We start from the raw sequence: 25821 nt of genomic DNA, 5'->3' as shown, positions 1-25821 counted from the left end.
GGCGTCGCTCGGCGGGGGAGCGGCCGCGCCTCGCCGGGAGCCCGTAGATGAAACCTCCTGGGAAGCGGCGCTGTGCCATGTTTGCTGCCCGGCGCTTGCTCGTTCGTCTTCCTTCTGCCCAACGCCGCCTTTGCTGATACCGCGGCTCGTGGTCCGGTGGTGGGTGGCAGCGAAAACCAACATACGCGGGCGGTAGACTGTATTTTTAGACACCGAGCTGTAAAACTGTCAGTCTTAGAGGTCCGGCCAGGGTAGCTTCCCGCGGGCTGCCGCTTTCACTTTTGGTTCCTGATACTCATCTCTGAAGGTGTATAGGAAGGGCAGAACTGAGAGGGTGACAACAAAACGGGAAACAGAGGGAAACACTACTAGGGAAACTCTGATTACGTGGTTTCCAGACTTTTATTAATTTCTTACTGTAGATGAGGAAAGTACATGGTTTTAAGGAATCACAAACCCAGCTGGGGCACAGGTCTGTTTCGTTGAATATGTCTTTACTTTTGTGTGCCTGGCCAGGAGTCACATCTGAGTTTTGTATGACAAGTTGTAGGAAGTTTGTTTTTACAGTCCGACTTGGTGGGCAGAGCGGGTTAGAAAACAGCTTTTACCTAAAATGTATCAGATTGTAGAAGAGTACAGCTACTAGTTTTGCCTTGTTACTCGCGTAAGTCTGGTCTTTCTACTGAAATACTTTAAAAAACTTGTAAGATACGCTGAAGTTCAGTTCCAGATTGTCCCTTTGATTTCCCTCTGCCACTGAGAGCCTATTAAATTTTAACATTGTACCGGTGAACTAAACGTGCGCAGAAAAGTGGAAGCCTGCATTTTCTGCAGTTTGTTCCCCTGCCTTACTGTTTCATTTGTGTACTCCTGCAGTCCATTATAATAAAAAGAGTTTAATATCTCCTGATTTTCCAGTTAGTCCTTAGGCATAAATCTCATTGGGGTATGCTTATTGCTTCACTTATTATAGTTTGATTTTTTTTTTTTTTGAGTTGTCTTTCAAGAATGACTTGGTTGGACTCCATTAGCTTAAGTACATGTTGGATCAGGGCCATGTTCCTTTAAAAATATCATTGGCAGTGTTTTATGGAAGACAGTAACGTTTTGATAATGTATAGAGTGGGTGGGCAAAAGACAAGGCAAGAGAAAAGAGAATTGTTACGCAAAGGTGAGATTTTCTATTAGAAGAATAAATCGCTTTGTCAACATTTGTGATATTGTTGAGGAGTTTCCTTGGTTAATAAAGACTAACAGACTTGAACACCTGAAAATCTTTTTATTGTTATAAATTGGAAATATTTTTTTAAATAAAATGTTAATACTAAAAATAGCTAGTAGTTTGGAGTACCAGGCAACTCACAGGTATGTGATTTTATTACAAATACTTTGCTGAAAGGCAGTGCCATTATCCTTATGAATGAAGAACAAAATCAGATTACTTAAAATCTGAATTAAGAACATGGAGATATATATTATTAGGAAGTTCTGAAGCCTTTCCTTCGAATTTACAAAAATGAGAGCAGTGTAAAAATTATATAAATAATGAAACTGTTAAATTCTGATCATACTTAGCTAGATTGAAGTTTATGTTGAGGTCTAATGGTCTCAGATATTCTCTTTGCAAAACAACTTCTTTGCTTCTTGGTAGTACTGTTTTCAGTTGTAGCTCATGTCACCTGGTATCACCTCCAGTTAAAATACAGAAAGCTTTCTGGGCAGTGGAAGCTTTAGCAAAATGATGCACATAACCATTTTCAGTTAAGTTCTCTGTTTTTTTGTCTTTGGACTAAGCAAGCTTTCTGAGCACATCTTACGAGAAAGCAGAGGATGTAGAAATGTGTTCTCAGGCAAATACCATTTTCCTGAAAAGACACAAGACCATGGTAGTTACTGGGGTAATAGAGATTAACAGCCTTCGCTCTCTCTCGTACATTCCTGAAAACACTGTATATTTTCTGTTTGCTTTATATCCACAGGTGCTTTTATTTAGTGTTTAAATGAAGCTATTTAGTTATTATTTAAAACAATCCTTAAATTAAAAATATTCCCTTAGGAAATCAGGAAGTTTAATCTTGGCAGTTGGATCTCACATGCAAAGGATCTTCAGTGAGAAGTGCGCAGCACACGTTTTTGGTTTTTAAGTTTGGTTAATAAAATTAAACGTGTATGAGAAGACCCTCAGTAGGTCACGTTTAAGCTTTTACACTGCGCAGTCGGTCTGGTAGTACTCTTCATACAGCTGAAGGCGTTACTGCCTCGAGTACGTCAGCGTTGTCTGTGGGAATCTGGGAAAAATACCTCTGAGGCCCAGGAAGATTGCCTCCCTCCCCTGCTAGGTAAAAATGTTAGGGAAGGGAGAGAGGACTTCTAAAAAGAGTGGCTGATCAGAGAAACTCTTTAATTAAAGGAAAAGCAGTGACAAACACGGGTTGGAATAAGTCTTCTCAAAGTTCTAATTAAGTCTTCTTAATTCTTGAGGGGGGAGACATTTGAATTTCTGATGTTCATGTGCATCTGTTAATAACTAGAAACATGGCTGTTTAGGGGAATTACAGTCATGGCATCCTTTGAGGTTGTACATTACGGGTGTTCTGTGATACATGGTTTTAAGTATCTTGATTGTGTGGGGTTTTTTTAGAAGTAGACTTCATCATTTGTGAATAGGTGCTCAAGCAGTTAGCCCTGTGTCAAACAGTAAATGCTTTTGCCCTGTGCAGTGTATTAATTGGATGACAAGGCAGCCCTCAGTTTACTGGTTCAGTTGCTCAAAGCCGTGTTCAGTTATAATGTAGAAGTACTGACTGGTTTGTTGAGCAGCCTTTCTTGGGCCTTGGGGAAGCAGGGTATGGAGCCAGGAGGTACAGCGTTGAGAGTGGGTAGTCTCATGTAGAGGCTGACTGGGCCTATCCAGACTGATGCCTGCAGTATCTCCTCTGAGTTTGTACTGTGCTCCTGATGAACTCACTGAAGTCTTTATCCTGCGCTGAATGGGACAGCCAGTTACTGACTTTCTACTAACTATTGTGCATATGTATCTCACAATTCAAGTGTGCTTTTAGCAGGGACTCCTTCTTCGGGAAGTTTGTTGTCACGTGGCCCGTAACGTTTGACATATGGTTCCATTGTTAGGGATTACGTAAGTGGGGTAGATTCCTGAAGATGAGGAGGTGCTCACGGGTGCCTCTACAGTTGCTGCAGTACAGGTGTAACACCTGTGCGCAGGTCTGAAACGGGCTGTGGGGTTCACGCGTTTCCGTCAGTCGCATTTGCTTCAAACTCTGTTCATTATCTGGTTCCTTTTATTTCTGCTAAAGTGATGTCTCTCGTGTGTGTTTACAGATTGATCTGGATACTATTGATGTCAGCAATCTCAACAGGCAGTTTTTGTTTCAAAAGAAACATGTTGGAAGATCAAAATCACAGGTGAGGAAAAAGTCAAAGCTCAAGTCTTCCTTAGCATTATTTTAGGGACAGTGTTAGAAACGTGTCACGATGTTGTGTCTACTGTGACGAGGTGAGTGTTGGTTGGTTGATGATGGCTACCCACAACATTGCATTATGAAAGTATTTAAATCTCTTAAGGTAATCAACTTACTCGATACTCAACTGGTATTGAGTCTATCTTTAGAAGTAAGGAAAAATAATAAGTGGTTTTTTGTTTTTGTTTTGTTTTTTTTTTATTTCTAGGTTGCCAAGGAAAGCGTGTTACAGTTTTATCCAGAAGCTAATATTATAGCTTACCATGATAGCATCATGAAGTATGTTTGTTTTTAAGCTCTAATTACATGTTTTGATTTGCAAGTACTGTGTTATTTAAATGCTACAATGGTGTGCTTTAAGGTATTTTACAAAGCTACTGCAGTAAGAAGAAATAGCTGTAAATATGGGGACTACCACACACCGAGTGGGGGTGTGGGTTTTGCATGAGTTTTCTTAAGCTTTGATAGTAAGCTGTAGTCATTTGCTTGTGTCTATTTTTCATTTGATTAGCAACATTTACTATATAAGTTTCTACACTGTAAGGATGCCCTGAGGTTTTGAGCAATAATTAGGTTAAAATAAATGTGAATGTTGAGTCTGTGAGTGTGTGTAGGTAACTGAGTATCATTTATGTACGCCCAAAACTGTTAAAATCTAGTCTTTATGATCCATAACCAATGAGTTACGTAGGTTTTCATGATCTGTTTCCCATGGTTTAGTTTATATTTGTCTGGTTTCTTAAAAATTAATTTTCTCTAATACTAAGATTTGAACTCTGATGTTGCCATTAGCCACTGAAATCCTGACTCATTGCATCCTTCTCCTGAAACTGTAAAACCGTTAATCCTGTTTCCTCTTTACTCTCTCTTCTTTGCCACCTTCTTCTTTAAATCAGAAAAATGCAATGTAAAGACACAAATGTGTCAAGTTTTTAAAAGCCCATGTCTTGGCTCCAAAGGGTATGGAGGCACAATCAAAACCAATTGAGCTATCACAATATGGTGAATTATCAACAGTCTGATGAGCTGTGGTAATTACAGTGTGCACATTTTAGGCTCATCTGATGGGTTTTAAGGTCAGTTACCACAGCTCAGCCAATTCACTCATTAGGTCAGAGCAGTATAATCACTTTTTTGTTATCTGCCTGTTTCATTGGTCAAATTAGTACTAATTGCAATAGCTTCCTTCCAGCAGCATAAAATTCATGCTTTCATCCAGCTTTAAAATAATAAGCCAAATGGGGCAGTTAAAGGCTAGCAGTAAATTTATAATGTGTGTAATCTATCACACGAACATCAGTCCACCCTTTGCATGTGTACAGTTTCTGTTGTGGCATAATAACCATCAACGTTGATACGCCATTTTGAGTATTGTTTTTCTTTTCTGTAGCCCTGACTATAACGTAGAGTTCTTCCGCCAGTTTACGTTGGTTATGAATGCTCTGGATAACAGAGGTGAAGTTTTCACTATGATTTTATATTGGAGATGAAAATACTGTTGCTTGTTCATAGAAACGGAACTTCAGTGTGTTCGGCTGTTAGTACTTCTGCAGTGTCAGTTAAATAACAAGTATCCTCTTAACCCATCCGTAGTTTGACTAATGCTTGTGTGCTTCACTAGAAACCTGAAAGTGCTTTTACAGGTGTTTGTAACTATGAACTGCTGTGTTGCTGCCTTATGGGAACTGAGGAGTACTGTGTGTACACATTAACTTCATTCAGATGAGTTTGCTGTATCTAATAGCGTCAGTATATTCTGTGTTTGTTGGAAAATTGACTTTGTTGAAAAGGCGTAGTACTGTAATGCGATAAGGCAGACTAAGGGTAGATGTTTGCATAGGAGATTAGTTTTAATTAGGAGAAGTGAAAGTTTTTTTCCTAATTATTCAAATTTTTCTTTAAAAACTCTTGATTTGCAGCTGCCCGTAACCATGTGAACAGGATGTGCCTGGCTGCTGATGTTCCTCTTATAGAGAGTGGAACTGCAGGCTACCTTGGACAAGTAACAGTTATTAAAAAGGTTAGGTTGTGTATTACTCTTGTCACTTTAAGTTTAAATCATTGGCTATTTTAGACAACAGGGAGTTGGGTGTTTTGAGATACAGTTACCGTTCATCTGGTAATAGCGTATGCTGTCAGTCGCCTGCACAGTGTGACAAGTAAATATTTCACTTTTCACCAGGGAGTGACAGAATGTTATGAATGTCATCCTAAACCAACTCAGAAGACTTTTCCAGGCTGCACAATCCGAAATACACCGTCAGAACCTATCCATTGCATTGTGTGGGCTAAATATTTGTTCAAGTAAGTGATGTTTTAAAAAAGAAAACAGGTACTGTGTTCACTCTTCTGGTTTCTAAACCTGAAGACAGCAATCAGGTGGACACATGCTTTTTGGGTGGGGTTTTTAAATTTATGTGGACTATAGCACAAACCTCCAGTTCTTAGATCTGGGTTTTGAGGTGGTTTGGTTTTTTTTCTCTCAGTATGAAGATGGAAGGTTGGGTAGTACTTAGGCCATGCTCTGCTATCACAGAAAATCTGGCAGAGTTGTTTGGCACTGCAGCATAAGTTGAAGTTGCTTTATTCTTCATCTTTGTGTGAAGTTCACACATTTTTCAGTTTAATGCATGTATTAGCTGATGCAAAGTTTCCTGGGATCTTGGAGGGTTACAAGCAATGCATTCAGTGCTGCAGTATAAACACAAGGCTAGGTGAACTGTGAGTTGTACAGAACTGTTTTAATAAATCCATTTTTGTACTGGACAGTTTATGGTGTTGGTGTTAATTCCACGTGTGATGAATCCCAGCAATTTCAAAAGCAGTGTATGACGTGGCACTCCTGGTGGCAAGAATTATAAAGCTGTTATAGATCTCTTAGCAAGCTTTTCAGTCTTTAACCAGATAAGATGAAATTCTAGTGTTGTGTTGTTGTTCTTGATTATTATATAGCCAGTTGTTTGGAGAAGAAGATGCTGATCAAGAAGTCTCTCCTGACAGAGCTGATCCCGAAGCTGCCTGTGAGTGTGGTACAAGCTGATAGACTACCCTGTTACTGAAATATTCTGTTTCAGAGATTATGACTTGTTTCTGTCCCTTTCTTAAGGTTAGAGAGTTCAGCTCCATTTTCCTTTAAGAGGTTTCAATTTACTGTACCCTTTGGCAGCAAGAGTTTGGGGTGTGTTAACAGTAGTTTCCCTTACAGACCTTCCTGTACACCGTGCATAGTTGAATTCCTTCATACTGCTGCTTATCAGATATTTGAAACAATTCCAGTGGTTTTTAGTTAACTTGATGTGTAATGCATACCAGAGGTTTTTGCATGGTGAATGTGTGAAAGGTACTCTTGAAAAGGACAACAGTTTCATAGTTTCACCTGTCAGAACTGTGGCCCTTGTGGGCAGCCTAAAACATTAAAATGATTGCTTCAGCTGTTGTGAAAACTTGTTCATGCGGTGTAAGATGGGTCACTGGCATTCACTGGTAGTTCCCAGATAGTGTGGGTAGAACAGCTGTGAGGAACACAACTCCACCTGCAGTTCTGTGTCCAGCTCTGGGGCCCCCACAACGTAAGATGTGATGTCTTCAAGGCCAGGCTGGATGTGGCTTTGAGCAACCTGGTCTAGTGGAAGGTGCCCCTGCCCATGGCAGGGGGGTTGGAACTGGATGATCTTTAAGGTCCCTTCCAACCCAAACCATTCTATGATTCTAAGAAGGATATTCACTGATTGGAGTGAGTCCAGAGGAGGCCACGAAGATGATCAGAGGGCTAGAGCACCTCTCCTGAGGCTTAGGGACTTGGGATTCTTCAGCCTGGAGAAGAGAAGGCTCCGGGGAGACCTTATAGCACCTTCCAATACCTGGGAGGACCTACAAGGAAGCTGGGGGGGACTTTTTACAAGGGCCTGTAGTGACAGGACAAGGGGTAACGGGTTTAAATTGAAAGTGGGGAGGCTTAGATTGGATATCAGGAAGACGTTCTTCCCGCAGAGGGTGGGGAGGCACTGGGACAGGTTGCCCAGAGAAGCTGTGGATGCCCCATCCCTGGAAGTGTCCAAGGCCAGGCTGGATGAGGCTTGGAGCAACCTGGTCTAGTGGAAGGTGTCCCTGCCCATGGCAGGGGGGTTGGAACTGGCTGGGCTTTAAGGTCCCTTCCAACCCAAACCATTCTGTGATTCTGTGATATGCTCACTAATCATAAAGTTCCAGTGAACACATCCAGGTGTAAGATGGATGATTTAGATGAACAAGCTTGTATCTGTTTGGAGACTTTTGTTCCCTCAGCAGCAAATGATCTTCCCCATGTGCACAAAATCTTGAAGTGAAAAGTGAGCTTGAAGTGAAAATTAAATATAACTGATCTTCACAGGGTGGCATTTTCCTTCCTGTATATTTAAATTTGATGGAGCACTTCCTTCCCTGCAGCTGGGAGGCTTGTCTTTTGAACTGAGGACTGAGAACTGAGTGATACTTGTAGTTACTCTGCATTTTCCACCCCTAGCTGAGGGATTGTAAGGAAATACAAGGATTGTGCTTGAACTGTTCTAGCCTGAAATACCTCCATGTTAATCTACATAGGAAATACGCCCATTTTGAGTGATGCTTTTGTAGCTATTCGGTATTTTTCTGAAAGGACAGCGACCATAGTTACTGTGAAGGTGAATAAGCATCATTGTTTGTTGCTTCTTTTGGATCTGTTGATAGATAAATGGACTTGGGAGAGAGAGCTTAGAGGATCCTCTGACTCTTCAGATTCCCTGAACATCAGATAGTGATCACCAATGGGTTGTTCCTACAGGAATTGCAGAATGAAATAGCTGAGTCTTAAAAAGAGTGGCATAGAAACTCACTTAAAACAATGGCTTTGGAATACTTGCAGGGTAGCAGACACAATGTCACTTATTTAAACAGAGGTACCAGGGCAAGTATAGGAAGGTGTGAGCTGTAACCTCATGTCTGTAGTGAGTAAATTGTCTGTAGTGATAACGCTGTTTGGAATCAGTGGACACACGTGGTGTGTCAGGGAGGAGTCAGAGCAGCTGTTGTAAGGGGAAGTGCCTTGCTCTGCAGGTCCTTTGAAGGCATCGGCCAAGCTGTGGACAAGCATATCTGCTTTACGCTGTTCTGAATTTGCAGGGTGCTCTCAAAAACTTACTGGGAGGAACCTGAGGGAGCTAAGCTGCTGTGGGGAGAAAAAAGGATGAAGATCCTCAATTGAATAAACTACTTCAGTGATCAGGCTAAGTGGTGATTAGAGGAGTGTCTGAGGTTTGGGGTGGGACCAGTGCTGCTCAGCATACGTCATTGAGCAGAGTCATTCCAAATCGTGAAGATGAGGGCTAACTGCAAAATGTAGTGGAAAGCTTCACATACAGAGTGACCGAGCAAGGAGAGGTTGGGCAGGTTGGGTGCAGATCAGTATGAACTGATGCAAGTGGTGCACTGGTGAAAGCAGGGAGATGATCACAGATTTACATAGGAAGTTGTGGTCTCTGTGCTTATTTTTCTCATTCGGTCAAGGTGTTCATAGGTAGTTTTATGAAAACATCAACATGCTGCTTATAAGGCATCACAATCACAATTGGGGGATATGACTGGGAAGGAAACCCACAGTGTGAATAGCATCTGTACGCATGCAATTTTTTTGTGTGGGGATGACCAAAGGTAGAAAGCTGGCGCTTGTGTGTGTGTGTGTGTGTGTTGAAGTTCTCACCAAACTGAGGCTTTTCAGCCAGGAAAAGAGACTCCTAAAAGGGAATGGTTAGAGATTTATGAAATTGCAACATCATGTGGAGAGAATTAATAGGAAACAATTGTTCACTGTTTCTGCCAATAACGGAATTAGGTGCCATTAAGTTAAATTAGTAAATTGCAGTTGCAGAAGCAAACAGTAGTCATGCTGTGTCTAATTCAGCTTTTGTTGGGTGCAGTAAAGCCATTTTATGGTCCTTGCATAATTTTGGTTATTAGCTGTAGAGGAAATATTTGATGTGATTTTCTTCTCTTTTTTTCTTAATTAAAATACTTGGTTAACACTTTATTAATAGGGGAGCCAGCAGAAGCAGAAGCCAGAGCACAAGCATCCAATGAAGATGGTGAGATTAAACGTATTTCAACTAAGGAGTGGGCTAAATCAACTGGATACGATCCAGTTAAACTTTTTACTAAGGTATCTTCTTTACCCGCAATAAATATCTTTCTTTGAAGTGTGTGAGGTGCTTTAAAGTTAAGTCAAACCCCAGTTTGGACACAATACTAGGCATCAATCATGCAGTTACGTTATGACTTCTACCAGGTTTGCTGTAGAGTCAGTCTCTCACAGCACTTGCTTGTTACATGGCATTCCAGCTGCGTCTGCACAGGCGGCTTCAGCAGCTTGTCCATGCTGTGCAGGAAAATCTTCATCTGAATTCCTTTTAATATGAAAAGGCAAACCTGAATTCTGTAGGAGTTTTATGGGGCATAATCAGAACGGAGCTGAGGACCTAAGCTATGAATCATCTACGGTGTATAATCAGACTTGGCATACGAAAACATAAACTGGTTTGGGAGTTTTCCTTCTAAATACTTGCTGAAAGTGAATAAACAGAGGGAATTAGTACAGAACACAATGTTGATAGGTACTGGTAACTTCACTTTGGAAAGCCGTTGGCATGTTGGTGAGACTGTCTTGTGGAGAGAATAGAAAGAGCTGTAGTGGTGGCTTCAGTAGGCACGTGAACCCACTGTTGGGGCGATTGTTTCTTGATTTCTGCTCCCTGCCAAATTGATGGGAGCTGTGTCTGCTTTATGCAGGAAGTGTTAGATTGGGGAATAAGAAGTTTTTAGAATCTGTGGGTTTTTTTCCTGTAAAGTTTGATTTTTACTTATTCAGTTGAAAATATTTTCAAGGAGAAAAGCAAAACCTCATAAATCTAATGCTCATTTTTCAGTTTCATAGCAGATGTAAAAATAACGTGTCTTTTCCCCCCCTTTCATTTTAATGTTGTTTTGTTTTAAATGTTTCCTAGCTTTTCAAAGATGATATTAGATATCTGCTGACAATGGATAAGCTGTGGAGGAAAAGAAAGCCTCCAGTGCCCCTGGACTGGGCTGAGGTACAAAATCAAGGTAATTGTCCCTCCTCCCACTGTATATTTGTAAGTCATACCTGCTGTTTGTTAATGCACGTCTGTGTGTCATGGTTTAACCCCAGCTGGCAACTAAGCACCACACAGCCGCTTATTCACTCCTCTTCCCCCCCTCCTCCCCCACTGGTGGATGGGGAAGAGAATTGGAAGAGTAAAATGAGAAAACTCGTGGGCTGAGATAAAGGCAGTTTAATAGGGAAAGCAAAAGCCAGGCACCCAAGCAAAGCAAACCAGGGAATTCATTCACCCCCTCCCATGGGCAGCAGGGGTTCAGCCATCCCCAGGAAAGCCAGGCTCCATCACACGTAACAGACACTTGGGAAGACGAACGCCGTCACTCTGAACTTCCTTCTCCCTCCCAGCTGTATCTGCTGAGCGTGATGCCATTCGGTATGGAACATCCCTTGGGTCAGCTGTCCCGGCTCTGCCCCCTCCCAGCTCCCTGTGCACCCCCAGCCCGCTCGCTGGTGGGGGTGTGAGGGGCAAGAAAAGGCCTTGGCTGTGTGCAAGCGCTGCTCAGCAGCAACGGAAACATCCCTGGGTTATCAGTGCTGGCTGCAGCGCAAATCCAGAGCAGCCCCATACCTGCTGCTGTGAAGAGAATTAAGTGTCCCAGCCAACACCAGCACACTGGGCATTTTCTCATTGTCACAGCTGGGTACTGATAATACGAATATACGTATTCGTACAATAATACGAATTCTTTGCAATTCCTTAAGATGTTACCTTTTTTTCTCTGTTGAAAATGTTTTTTTCTAAAACTGTTTTGCCCTTCTTTTAGATACTCAGTATTGGCTGTAGAAAATTGACATTTCACAAAATTACTTGTCAGCTTGTTCTAGGGGACCTTGCCATAAGCACTGATGAAAGCTGAGCCTTGCTGAAAATTTACATTTGCTGTAATTTGCACGTGTCTAGCCCATTGATACAGGTAGAGTTAATAGCTGTAGTTTTGCTGTAAAATGTTGGGGCTACTGTAGTATAAGGATGTTGTTCTTTAATTTAGAAAATAATTAAATGTACTGAAATTGGAAAATTCTTAGCTCTTTGAGAGAACTTCTGTGGGATTTCTAAGTGTTCCTGATCTTGGGGTTTTTTTCCTTTTCCCAAAGAGAAAAACATATCTGACCAACAAAATGAATCCTCTGCAATCTTGAAGGATCAGCAAGTTCTCGATGTCAAGAGCTATGCACACTTATTTTCAAGGAGTGTTGAAACCCTGAGACTCCACCTGGCTGAGAAGGGTGATGGAGCAGAGCTTATATGGGATAAGGTTAGTTTGCCAAATACGTAAGAACCAGTTATACTCTGCCTATGGAGTGCAACTAGTAATTGGACTCATTCAGTTTTATTCCAAAATAGTACTACTTAGGACAAAAACTCCTGGCACCTCACTGCAAGCACTTTCCATATGTAAACAAATATATACTTCAGGCACGTGGTTTTTAACTCTCTGGGTGTAAGGATTAACTACTGTGATGTAAAATAACTTAATTCACCAACTTTAAAAATTATTAATTCAGAATTATTTCTCATATTTTGTTTTTAAAAAAATATTTTAATCAACTTTTTTTTTCCTTTTTAGCTTTCTCTAAAACATGCTTCTATACTGTGGTTTGTAGCTAGAGTTCTACCGAGTTGTACATAGTAATTAGCTCTGATGTGTGTGTGATACAAGTTTTGCTGAAGTAAAACAGGAAAAGAATTTTCTCTTTCAGCACCAAGGGGGAGAGGGTTATTTTGGGGGGGGGACACAAAATAACGAAACAGTATTACAACAGATAGTAAAAATACTTCTTTCTGAAACATCGATTTTTGAAACTGAGCATAAAACATTGTAAGATTTAGAGTTTAGACATTATTTTCAACATACAAGGCATTTTATCTGTTTTAATTTTATATTTCTATGCTATTTTATATTTTCATACTAATATAGCAAATCTACATACAGTATCTGAACATAAAGTATTCCTGCTCTGTCTAAACATAACCTTCTGAAAGAGGAAGTATATTGACTTTGAAATGGCATATTGCACAAACTGGGGTTTTAAAAACGTTCTGGTTTTAAGGTTTTCGGAACCACGGGTTGCAAACCCTTTCCAGTGAGTAATCTGGTATTTAATTTTTTTTTTTGTATTAACTTCTCGTCAGGATGACCCTTCTGCAATGGATTTTGTCACTTCTGCTGCAAACCTTAGGATGCATGTCTTCAGTATGAATATGAAGAGCAGATTTGATATCAAGTGTAAGGATAAAATATAACGTTGTATTTAAACAATAATCTAAACTTCTCGTTTTCATTTACTGTTAAAAACGTGCATACTATTGCTTATTTTGCAGCAATGGCAGGAAATATTATCCCAGCTATAGCTACAACTAATGCAGTAATAGCTGGTCTGATAGTGCTGGAGGGGTTGAAGATTTTATCGGGCAAAATAGATCAATGTAGAACGGTAAGTGAGAATAAGATACTTCTACTTCCTTCTTATTCATTATTTATTTAAAAGTCACATTTAACCTGCTTTGACTTTTGTGTAGTTTTACTGTCTCTCACTTGTTGCTTCAGTAGAATCTGGCTGTGCTGGGAAATTTCAGCCACAGTGAAGAGAAGTGGAAGTCTCAAGGTTAAATTCCTCTGATTTAATGAACATTGGCTGCTGGGCAGGAGAGAGAACCAGACTGACATCGCTTGAAACGTGGTTGTTTCATGTTACAGATCTCTTGGCAATAGCTGCTCAGTCAGCACAGGTGTCGGCGTGAGCTGGCCGTGATACGCACTTTCTCCTCTTCAGCAAGCGTGTCAGGGAGGATTAGGGAACAGGACAACCTGTGAGACTAAGAGAACAAATCTGTAGGAAAACTGGGTTTGTGAGTGCTGTTACCTAGAGAATAACTGGTTTTACTCTTGTCTGTTCTTAAGATTTTTCTGAACAAGCAGCCAAATCCCAGAAAGAAGCTATTGGTTCCTTGTGCTTTGGATCCACCAAATCCTAACTGTTACGTGTGTGCAAGTAAGCCAGAAGTGACTGTGAAACTTAATGTACACAAAGTTACCGTGTTGACCCTGCAGGATAAGGTAAATCTTGAATATCAGCTACAGCTTTCATTTGGATTCTAATACTGTAAATTATGAAAGCTAAGTTTTTGTTCAATATATTTTTGAGTGAACATCAGCTGTTTGTTTGCTTTACATTTTGCATTTCTCTCAGCTACAAGAAGAGCTAGATTGGCCAGTAAGCCTCTTGCTCGTGTGGCCTTCTGTATCTTGCAAAAGAATGTCTGTATTTTAACTGTTTGCTGGTTTTAAAGCCTTTTCATATCTGAGGGCAAAAAAGTAGATTTGTATTTCAGCTGAATAGTTCAGTAGCCACGTTACAGTTGCATGGTCACACTGATTTGTAATTCTGTCATTTCATGACGCGTTCTAAAAAAAATGTCAGCGTATTTGAATCTGTAAGTTTGAGACAGCAAAAATACAATTATGTTGTTGATGGAAGTAAAAAAAAAAAGTACAGATTTTCAGCAGATGCCTGGAAAAAAGCCAGGATAAGAAAATCCACACAATTCCAGGTTCTTTCTTTTAGAAGTGTTTTTAAGTCAGATATTGATTAAATAATCATATGCATCTTTTCAGATAGTGAAAGAAAAATTTGCTATGGTAGCACCAGATGTACAAATAGATGATGGAAAAGGAACTATTCTTATCTCTTCAGAAGAAGGAGAGACAGAAGGTATGCATACTGAAGCTTTTGGGTAAGCGTAGATAAAAACTAGGATGAAACCAAGATACACAGAATGGAAGTATAGCAGACATGCCAGTGGTCATCCTGTAGACTAGTATTTGAAGAGAACTGGATTTGCAAGTATTTAACTAGCTCAGGAATAGCTAGTGGTATTATCTGCAAGCCTGCATGTCCAGTTCAGCTTTCCTATATAAAGTACTTTTCAGCTGGAGCGTCAGGATTCCTTTCAGGAATAGGTATTCAGCTGTGAAAGTGCACCGGCTTGTTTGCAAGTCACGTTCATTTTCTTGTTCTTAGCTTGTGGTCTTTTGTGATGCTTGTAGGCATTATTGTAATCCAAATACCACCTCCAAAACGTTCCTAAATCTGGTAGTGCTTGAACATGATGCACAAGGGGTAAAGAAGTAGGATTAACTCCTGATAGGCGTAAATGAAAGCTTTTGCTTTAAATATAGGTAATAAATGTTAATCTTGTGTTTCTATGGAAAACTTCTGGAGTACTTACTCCATCATACTCACTCAAGTGTAAAGGATCTTTATATGAATAGCTGTCTACACTGCACTTTTTCACTATTTTTCGTAGCAAATAACCACAGGAAATTATCAGACTTTGGAATTCGAAACGGCACTCGATTACAAGCAGATGATTTCCTCCAGGACTACACACTGTTAATCAATGTGCTTCACAGGTAAGGACTCTGCAGCAGTTATTTTTGTGTACAGATGTAGAACAGTTCCACAGAGAACCTCCAAATCATAATTTTAAATAAATGAATAAAGCTCAAAGGTTAAGTTGTAGGAAGAAAATACAGAGGTAAGAGAGGAATTGGGTGTTTTTTAATGAATTTATAGTGTTTACAGGTGGTTTGTTTTGGTTTCTGTTGTGTGGGGTGGTGTTTTGGGTTGTTTTTTTTTGAACAACAATAATTGGGAAAAGTTTATTTGAATAATTCGTCTTTACACAACATAAAAATACATTGCAAAACCAAATTTACTTTTGGGGCAGCCAGCAAGCAAGAAACTGCCATTTGAAAAACAAAACAAAATTTAAAAGGCAAAAAACCCCAGCCTGCTGGGGTAGTAGATGCTCTGCCTGCCCGTGTTCAGACACAGCAGTGCAAACAGGGGTCACGTTGAAGTAAGTGGGGCGGGTATCTAACCCCGGGTAAGTAATCGCGCGTTGTGTACAGTAAGGTGACTCAGGGCACTTCCACTGAGACAAGGAATGTGACATTGAGGAGAAAAGACAAGCTCCGTAATGATTTTTCTCACTCCTAAGCATTTTAAGTCATGGCACTGGGTGGAACAGTGTTTATGAACAGACAAAGCATAAACTATAAAGGAGGACTGAACAGATTATCCTCTATTTTAATGTTTTTCTCATTTTGTCATAGCTGCAGGGTGCTCTAATACTTGAGTGACAGGCTTTCTTTGTGCAAAAGGCCAGGTTTTATTGTCACCTGGTTGCTTAAAAGCAGTATGTATTTTTCTGCAGTGAAGACCTAGAAAAAGATGTAGAATTCGAAGTTGTTGGTGATACCCCTGAAAAAGTTGGCCCTAAACCATCAGAACAGACATCCAAGAACATTACCAATGGTAGTGATGATGGAGCGCAACCCTCGACATCAACAGGTGAGTGACAGTAATCGGTACCTAGATCAGCGCTGTCAGCAGCGCAGTCCAACTGAAGCAGTTGTCCTCGGTTTTATGACTTGTCTTTGCCAGCATAAAATAAAGGGCATTTAGGTTGCCTCTTGTTGTTGTTTAACTCCGGCTAGCAAAATACCACGCAGCCGCTCTCACAAATCCCCCCTCCCCTCCTCCAGTGGAGGGGAAGAATTGGAGGAAAAAGAAATAAGGAAGCTTGTAAAATTGAGATAAGAACTATTTACTAATTAAATCTAAATTCATATATACAAGTACTACTAATAATAAATAATTAAAACAATAGGAAAGAAAACATTATACAATATGATACAGTATGATACAATTCCTCACCTCCCCACTGACCAATGCACAACAGGTGCTGAGCAGTGGGAGTCAGACCCAGAGAGCCCGAGAGTGATCGCAGGCTGAGGGCCGCAGGCCGAGGGCCGGAGCCCAGTGCTGCCTCGGCAGATTCTGAGCGAACCCTGTCAGCTATAGCACGAGTGGGAAAACTAAACCAACCCACCAACTCCCTCACGAACAAGCCAGCACAGGAGTCAGCGAAGCAGCTAATGCAGGAGTCAGGGAGAGGGTTAGCAAGTGTACGGGAGTAAACGAGCAGGTGAGTAAGGGAGAGAGTAATGGCTCCCAGACCCCCTCCTTGCCTCTGCCCCGAGCATGACGTACTATGGGATGAAATACTCCCTTGGTCAGTTGGGTCAGGGGCCTGAACTGTGTCCCCCCTACACTGCCTGTAGCGAGACAGCGAGAGCTGGGAACGCAGCTGCAGGGACAGAAGCAGAGAAAGACCTTGAATTCAGTGCAGGCATTGCCCAGCGCCAGCTGAGAACTTATCAGTGCTGCTCCCTGCATCCAGGAACAGCTTCCTAGCAGCCAGGGTAAAGAGAGTTGACTCTTTCCTTGCTGAATCCAGCACACACCTGTGTCCAAACAGAATATTAAACAGAAAGATGCACACTTAAGATTGTTACAAGGGTTTACAGTAAATACACCTTGAAATTACATTTGACTCGCAAGGGCCAGGTGGGGTGTCAGCGTAAGTGCATCGTTTGCACGGTGGTTTAAAGTTAGACCCATTCTATCTGATGCTCATGCTGTTGCTTGACAAAAAGGAGTCATTTTCTCCCTACACATTAAAAACCACCCTGTGGATGTCTTTGATCATGCTTCATTTTGGTAATTTAAGGTGATGTGTTTATTATCTGCTTACAAAATAAGTGGGTTTTCACCTGTCAAGCAAAGCACACCAAGAAAATAGTACTTGCTGTCCAGGGAGACGTACCATCACCTTCCGCGTGTGGAGTGTTTCTTCAGACATACTCCAGATAGTTCAACGAACATGGGATGCGTGAGGAAGTGTCGTACGGCTTTATGGGGCTAGCGTGAGTGTGAACACGTGGGGCACAGAAGTTAGGTGTCTGACACTTGCGGGTGATGGTCCTTTGCTCTGAAGGTACATGCACAAGTGTGGAGTCACTGCCACTTGCCTCTTCTTTCAGGGGAGATAAGAGCACTGCTAAAAACCGTTTGGTATTATGTTAAAGAAACAAGCATGAAATGAGTTTTTACAGTGAACCTGTACTTCAAAACAAAATCCACTAGATGATCGTTTGGTTCTATTTTCCCTTCTTCGTAGCACCCGCTGTTACCCCTTAGCTCTTCAGGTCTGCTCGCCCTTCCACTCCTCCCTCTTGGCGCCTTCTCCCTCACGGCTTCTCGCGGGAGTCGTGTTGAACGCGGTGGTGAAGGGAGAGGCTGGAGCACAGCGTGGCGTGTGTAGATTTTCTGGAGGGCAGCTGCAGCCAGCCTGCAGTCCTTCTGTTTTGTACGTGCAAAAAGAATTAGGCTGACCAGCGCGCTGCCACGTTTTTGGGTGGTTGCAATATTTTCACATACCTCTGGTGAAGAGTGAAAGGCCGTGTGAAAAGCCTATTTTACACTGATTTCAGAGAAATTCAAAATAGTCTTGCAGGTCAGTGACAGAGAGATGGATACACAGTGCTCCAAGAAGTCTGTGTTGTGTCAGAGACATTTTTAAGTATGAAATTTGGGTTGACAACAGACGATCTTTACAGTATCCATCTGAACTAAACCCATGTATTTTGCAGCTCCAGATCAAGACGATCTCTTGATTGTTGATTCTGAAGATGAAGGTTCTTCAGGCAATGTTGATGATGATGTGGAAAACACAAGCCGCAAGAGAAAGCTAGAAGACAAAGAGTGCGTTGGTACGAAGAGAGCGCGTACTGAGCAGGCAGAAGAGCAGGATGAAATCATAGCGTTAGACTGAATGTGCCCGTGCCCCTTGACAGAGTGGTTCAGATAATGTAATACAGTAACAGCATAGTATGTTGGGATGTGAAAGATGTCCAGAACTAGACTAATGCTACGGCCCTTGTTCCAGGTGAGTACCAAACCACTGGCTTCAGCAGTTTGTGTCTGTTCCTCTTGATAAAGCTCTCATCTAGACTCTCTCTGAAGTTTTTCCATATTAATTCCATTATTAAATGTAGTAGGAACATAGTTTATAAGCGCTTCTAGATTTGCTTGAAGTGTCATGAAAAAAGCATGTTATTTTTGTGTAGGTACCTTTTGGGTATGATTCAGTAGGACGAAGAAAACCCTACTGTTCAGCCAAGGGGCATCATCTGATACCCGGATTTTAAGTAACTACTTTTTTTTTTGCTTGAAGAAAAAGATTTTTAGCCTAGTCCTGAACATTTTTCACACCCTATTCAAGTAAAGAAAACTCAATAAAGCAAATTAGTGCCATGTTTTAACAGTGTTCTTAAACTCCTACTGGCACTATGTACATTACTGTAAAACTGTTAATTTACTCAAGTTTTTCAGCTCATACTGCCTGGTATGTCAGTGTAAGAAGCAAATTTTTGTGTATTGTTACAGTTTCAGGTTATTTATATTTGATGTTTTGTAAACTCAGATACTACTACTATACTGTACATCTGATGGACCAAATAAATGACATCTGAAGTACTTGCTATATTTGCTTGCACATCCAAGTTGACTTCTGGGATCTTACAGTGTATAGCCTTCAAAAGTTACTGTATTATTTTCGTTTTTCTAAGCATAACCTAGTAGTGCACAACTTAAGCTTCACTTGTTTGAGGTGGAAGGGGAATTTTTTAATAAAAACTTTTGTGAATGGTTTTTTTTCTTGGACAATCAATTCTTGGCCTCTTCGGCTGGAGCATTTTGCACCACCACACGCGTGCTTTCGCCGCCTGACGCCTTCAGAGGGAAGGAAGCACCGGCCTTTCGCACATCCCACTGTGTGTAGGACAGGAGCGCCGTGTCTAGACTCAGTACCTTAAAACCGAGCGCGTTCAGTGCTTTGGGTGCCTTTCGAAACTGGCAGCCTTGATCCTGAGGACACGGTAATCAGCCCTGTCTGTCTCTGCACAGAAGGAGCCACTTCTGCTCAGGCGGGTGTGCAGTTAGCCCTGCAGAGCGGAGGGCTGGAGCAGACAGGAGTTAGTCTGTTACAGGCTGCAAAGGAGTCAGCGTTAAACGAGCTGCTAACTGCGCTTCTGTCGCGACGTGACAGAGCTTCACCTAACCTGGTGGTGTGTGGAGTCTGAGAGTGCGCTCCTCTCCCCCTGCCTGAGAAACTTCCCTGCTTCTACTGGCTGGTTTACAGGGGTTCAGCTTTCTAACCCTTTTGATTTAGCAGCAGAGGCTGTAATTCTGCAAACTGCTGCGTTCGTTTGACTGACGTTGAGAGTGTCCGTGACGGAAGTCGAGTGGTAGATGAGCAGAGTCAAACTAACACGCACCACCAGCAGATTTGGGTGAGAGGGGAGGGGGCTAGTCCGTCTCCCTGGCTGACTAGTCCGTCTCCCTGGTTAACAGCGTAAGGTGACTACTCAAACGGTTTCTTGATGTATGTGGGGTGCTGCTGTCTGAGAAGATCCTCGCCATAGTTTCTGGGGCAGTAGGCACCTCCCTCAACAAGGCCAGGTTGCAGAAAAGTTCAGACCTAAGTAGGCGCTGTGAGTCAGGTGGGGGGTACCGCTGCAGGACGCTGGGCGGGTCGAGGTGTGGAGAAGCATGAAGGGATTCTAGCGACGCGCCGTTGCTCGGTTTGCAGCGTGCAAGGTCGTCTGGAATTCACCTGCGTACGCAACTGCGTCTTGACGAGTCTGGGAGCTGTACTTGTGCTGCTCATCTGGGCGGTTAGGTGGCCAAAAAATGCTCCCCGAAGGGAGCAAAGGGAAGGATTTTTAAGGTGTCCTCTTGACGCAGGCTGCTGCTGTAACACGAACGCCAGGCTGTTCGTACAGGGCCAGCTCTTGGGTCCTTGGTCGGCTTGGCAACACGGAAGGAACCACTGGAGTGCCAACTGCTTCCGTGCTACAGGAAAATCCGCTTCTCGGAACTGCTGGGCTACAGCTGTCCTTAACTGACGAGTCACCAACTCGATGAACGTGGGATTCTCCAACTTCCAATTCCTCTTGCCCTTGAAAATCAAAGCGTTTATTAAGCTTTCAAGTAATTTTTTTGTTTTTTAATTAACGGCAAGCCACTTTTCAACTGACGATTTGCTCAATTCCCAGCGGCAGTAATACTGATGCGGGTTTAAATCACAAGATTTCAATCTTAAATCACAAGATTTTAATCTTAAAATGGAGGAGAAATTCTTCCCAGGGCCTTAGCCTGGCAGTGCCGACGTAGGCCGTGCCTTCTCTAACCACTTTTGAGCCAGCCTCATTAAATCAGTCGGCAAATTGCTCTTTGCAGGGATACAAATTGCCTCTTCTGTCACACACTGTTCTCTAGTTTGTTTATACCCACCCAAATTCCAGATAAGCTTTTCTGGCTGCTTGTCGCAGTAACAAACCTTGCTGGATACTTGTCGGTTTCTGTTTACTCTGAGTTGCCATGTCTGAGAAGGACAAGAAGAATCGTAGTTGGATGCAGCGGAGAGCGTATCCGGCATCTGTCTTTGCATGCTGTTGGTTCAATATCCCTGTTCTGCAGCGGAGTGTGGAAAGGAACATTGACACCAGCGATTTACCGCGGTTAACTAGAGATTCATCGAGCTGCTCTGACTAATGGTGAAGAAACCGGTAACGACTTTCCTGCAATCTCACCGGGAAAAAAGAAACCAGGCAGAAGCGCAGCCTCTCTGCCGCTCAGAGCATCTTAAGACGCGCCCACAGGGGGCTACTGGAACCGTTCAGGAGGAAGAACTCGGGCCACGATGACAGCCAGCCTCGTACCGTTCCCTGGAGCGCGACTTCAACCTGCCGACAAGCCTTTAACGTTGGTAGCAGTTCTGTGTGACGTCCCAGTTCTACTTCAGGGAACCGTGGCATTGTTGAACCACGGGGCGATGCACGCCCTCCTGGCCCGCGGACTCTGACAGCTGGCAAGCAGGTTGATGTGCCATCTCCAGCCCCGACCTTTACAACAAAGGCCTCTTGCTCTCCATTTATTAGATCCCAGAAGATAAAGCAGGCTCGTGTTCCATTCGTATACACCATTTATATCTGTCTGAAGCCCCATCTCTACTGCCCCAAAATTTTAAATTTGGATTAGAAAACTGAATAAACACTGAATTACAGAAAATAAATTTGTTCTTCCCTGTGCCCTGTTTCTGTGCCTGCAGGCAGAGGTATTTTCTTTCTTCTCTTGGTGGCTATAATGACAAGAAACCTTCAATTTTGCGCATGCAGAATACTGAACGTGCAAGAAAGCAGAAATTGGGATTGAAGTAATACAACAAATGCTACACGAGTCAGTCATCTGGTTTATGGTTGCCTGAGATTATTTCTGGGCTGGTGTCTAAGAATGATTACAGAGAACATACAGCTACAGCCAATGGGATAGGAGGGGGAGGCAATTTAATGCTTTCATTTGGAGGCCTTGATTCTTTAAGGGAGGAATAGGATGAAGTAAATAAATGTACTCCTAGATAGAGCTTGATGCCTGTTTAGAGTAAGAGAAGGAAATTGCTGTTCAGAGGTGAGAAATTCTCAGCGTGCTTTCCTAAAGAAAAGTTATTTAGGGAGTTGCTCTGCCAGTCGTCTCCAGCAGCGCTTGAAGCCACTTGCAAACATCAAGCAGCTACATCAGTGATCTCAAAGCTGCTACAGCTCTACAGCAGCGCTTCCAGGGCAGCACTCAGCCTCGACCCCTCCCTGCCGGTGGGTCTGCATGTGGGTCCACGCGGCAGCTTGCTGCGGCTTGCGCGTCTGACCAGCGACAACGGGAGATAGCCGGAGCGTGCTGGGGAAAAGAGGGTGGCTGGGGTGCCTCACGAGACGCTTAGGGAGCTGCTAGGAGCTGTGGGTATTACAAAGGGGAGAGAGAGGAGGCGGTATGGTGGTGGGCCGGGGAGAGCAGTAAGGACGTTGTAGGGGAGGGGTGCCAGAGACAAGGAGCGCTGACGTCTGCTGAGGCATCAGGTGAATATGGCACCTGGAGGTGTTGCATACGCCCCAGCTTGAGGAGTGGGGCAAGTCCTGCAGTGGGGAAGAGCTCTATGGGGCAACGGGGGTGACAGGGCCGCAGCGCTACTGGGGATTTGGAGAGGAGGTTACAAGCTCCAGAAGCCAACGGATGCAGAATACAGACACGTAGGAGACCACCCTTCATGACTTCATTGCTTATGGGACAGCTCTTAGCTTCTTGCAAATTCTTTCATTAACTTCAGTTAACGAGCGTTACCTCTGTAATGCCATTTTATATGGAAAATACCGTGAAATAGAAATGTAATTGGCGTTCTCAACAAACCAAAGTCCTCACCCTTCTACGTGATCCTTCCCGTCGTAGCTGAAGCGTGGTTACTGCCAGGCCAGGAGGTCAGTGCTCGTAGCCTGCCTCGTTTCTTGAATGGGTATGACGAGGCGCACAGTTAGTCTGGTACTTCTCACCCGCAGCGAGCGGGGGGGCACGTGTGCAGCAGCCTGCCTCTCGCACAGTGTTCCTGTGGTTTATTATATGCGCTAATGCTCTCCCATTTTTTTGCCAGATGATGGTTTGCACTGTCGAAATCAGGACTTTATCCCATCAAGATAGTATGCAGAATCCCAATTTTGTTTTTATATTTCTAGGTCTCTGAAATAAGAAGCTATATAACCTACAACCTCCTTAAAATTACTAACTGGATGCACTGCTGAGCTGATCAACTAAATTATGTATTTATGCAAATGTAGCGGCTGCTATTAAGGTAACCGATTGTGTTGGAATAGACAGCGATTATGTCCTGTGATTGCAGGGAAGTGTAACTAAGGCCATGTGCAGTCTCCCAAGTATGAGCCAATAAACCGATTTGGCCAGAAGTGTTCCTCTCTGAAATATGTCAGAAAGGTGAAAGATGAGACTATACAAGAAATAAGATACATAAATGGCATATTACTCACTTGGGCATGTGTTGTCTGCCTAAGCTAGCCTGCTCACAACGGGCCGTTGTGACTGGAATTTCACAGGGCCTGCCCCACGTTATGGTTGTGCACCACAGTGAATAGCTGCATTTGCAGCGAGTAAGAAGAATGTAAAAAATGTTAAATAGAGTTTTATTGCAGATTTAGAATGAGAAACGGCCTGTAAGCCTGCAAAGTGGTGTTAGTCAAAAATATTTTAAATAGTTGTGCCTACCAAAGGTGGCCATTCGCATACAGTGTGTTCTGCCTACCAGAAGATGGTGCCCTACAACACATGCTTTTAAATTTTAACAGCTGTGATCGACTGCAGACGAGTATGTATAAAAACACGTCACTGCAAGGTGATTTGCAAACAAATCACCCAAGTCCAAATACATATTAACATCCAAACTTCATATTCCAAAAAAGCTTGCTCATGCTTAAAAGTTTTCACAACACAAATTAACATACGAATCCAAACGTGATACAGAACACAATCCAGCTAGCACTTGAAAGAAGATGAAAACTTCAGTCCCCTCTCCCAAAATAAAAACATTCTTCAGCATAATATTTTTATTCATTTCACAAGTTTGTTGGTGGTTGGTTTTTTTTTTTTTCAACTGGGCTTAAAACAGACCAGAGAAAAAGAATAATCATTACATTCCTCACCAAGAAACCGATCCATTTTAAAACCAGGAATCAGAACAGCAAAACCCTGCATAACAGTACGTCTTCTTTACCTCAGGGACTTCTGCTTCTTGATGCTGGAGATGAGGAGGGAAATTGCAAAAAACCAGGTAGCACCCAATGCAGTCAGGAAATCCATGGAGCAGCTTCCCATCGATGAACTGGTGAAGCGAGACAAAGAATTCCCTCCTGCACGGTGGCAGCAAAACCGCGTCTGACACAACCTACACCCCAACACCAGCCAGCGGGGCTTTTGCCACTGCCCTCGACAGGGCTGGAGTTTCACGGGCGCGTTCTGATGCTCACAGACGCTCTGCTTCGCCGGTAAGGAACGGCAGCTCAGGGGGGCAAAATCCCCAGCAGGCCATCAGGTCCCCACGCCTGCCGGGCAGCCTTCCCCCGAAGGCGCTGCGGCTGAGGCCCAGCCAGCTGATGTTCACAGATCAATAACTCCACCTGGCTTTCTCGCTCCCTTTAAGTCCTAGACAAAGGAGTTTATTTAACAGCAGCAGCTGGCTTGCCTTAATACCTGATTTACTGATACAACTTAAACTCAGGCGGAGGGATAACCACACCAAACGAAGAAATGAAGTTCCGCTTTTATAATTATGACAGCTCCTGCAGTTAGCTGGCCAGTGCGAGCCTTTTTGCAGTATGTGCATTTTATTGCTGGTTGTTAAAATTAAGCAAATATATTTAAAGTGAGGAGAAAAACACATCAGGATCATCAAGCTGTAATTGCCCAGTACTCGGGGTTTTCTTGTCTGTAACAGCGAGGAGAACGATGGGGGTACTTACTACAGCAACTCTATGTTTTCTTCGCAGGGCCTGGCCCATATGGTCCCCTGAGAAACGCAGCGGTGCTTGAGCGTGCTATGTACCACGGCAAACACGTTTACTTCACCCATGTGGGCTACATCTGTGGCTGTACTGTGGATAAACGTTGTGTTCATTATGTGCACGACAGAAGTACGATTTACTGGTGAGGTCTGTAGTATTGCCCCTGCGGCAGGGCTGAGAGGGGAACACTCTGCGGGGATACTCTGGGCCCGGGCTGCAGCAGGCTCGGCTGGGCCTTGCTCTGAGGATTTACCGACTGAGCAGAAGCTTTCAGCAGTAAAAGTAAGCGATTTTCGTCATTAGATCCACACCGGTTACTGAAAAGGGCTGTTTCCTTAGATTCCCCAGATTCTCTTGGTCCCCAGGATGTTTTTCCCAAGTTCATACTCCATAAAACACGTGCTTTAACGACTTACGTCCCAAGAGGCTTACGGCAGAAACGTGCTACCTGCTGGCAAGCAGCAGCAGCAGTATAGAACTGTGCTGCCTCAGAAGGTGGGAGAAGGGCAGATCTGGGCCCAGGACACAGGCACAGGACAACAAGCCCCTGCTGTAGCTTAAACTGCCTTCACACCGCATCAGCTCTGCAGTTCCTGCTGTAAAGATGGCTGCTCAACGCGCTGCCTTGCACACAGGCAGGGCCTCCCAGTCCGTCCTACCCGCTCTGTCCGATTAACAGCAAAGTCACCAAACGTTGTAAAGTTTTTAAAAACAAAAACTTAAAAGTAAAATATTCTTCTTTACATGTGCTTTGATGGACCAAGTTCCCAGGTTGTCCATGAGCCTCTCCTAGTTTCTCAGGAACACAACCTTAGAAAAAGGGGCAGTAAGCAGTTCAAAGTCAGTAATGGGACAAAATGTCCTGGTACAGGCCCCAGGAATGATT

The 25821-nt window shown here is 43.0% G+C and overlaps 1 protein-coding gene across 1 annotated transcript; it reads left to right on the top strand.

The window, feature by feature from the left end:
* Window positions 1-3342: 3342 nt before the first annotated feature.
* On the top strand, window positions 3343-18319 carry UBA2 (ubiquitin-like modifier activating enzyme 2; the record flags this gene model as incomplete). The annotated part of the gene is made up of 16 exons (XM_010157763.1): window positions 3343-3426; window positions 3691-3761; window positions 4873-4937; window positions 5402-5502; window positions 5665-5786; window positions 6435-6502; window positions 9530-9651; window positions 10493-10592; window positions 11725-11885; window positions 12764-12857; window positions 12953-13065; window positions 13533-13688; window positions 14247-14343; window positions 14939-15044; window positions 15851-15987; window positions 18132-18319. Coding segments are annotated over 16 exons (1779 nt in total), but the record flags the coding sequence as incomplete, so codon positions are not given.
* Between the last annotated feature and the right edge of the window lie 7502 nt (window positions 18320-25821).

Source organism: Eurypyga helias, unplaced genomic scaffold (assembly GCF_000690775.1).
Source record: "Eurypyga helias isolate BGI_N326 unplaced genomic scaffold, ASM69077v1 scaffold49338, whole genome shotgun sequence".
Taxonomy (NCBI): domain Eukaryota; kingdom Metazoa; phylum Chordata; class Aves; order Eurypygiformes; family Eurypygidae; genus Eurypyga; species Eurypyga helias.
This window is presented reverse-complemented; position numbering and strand designations above follow the sequence as displayed.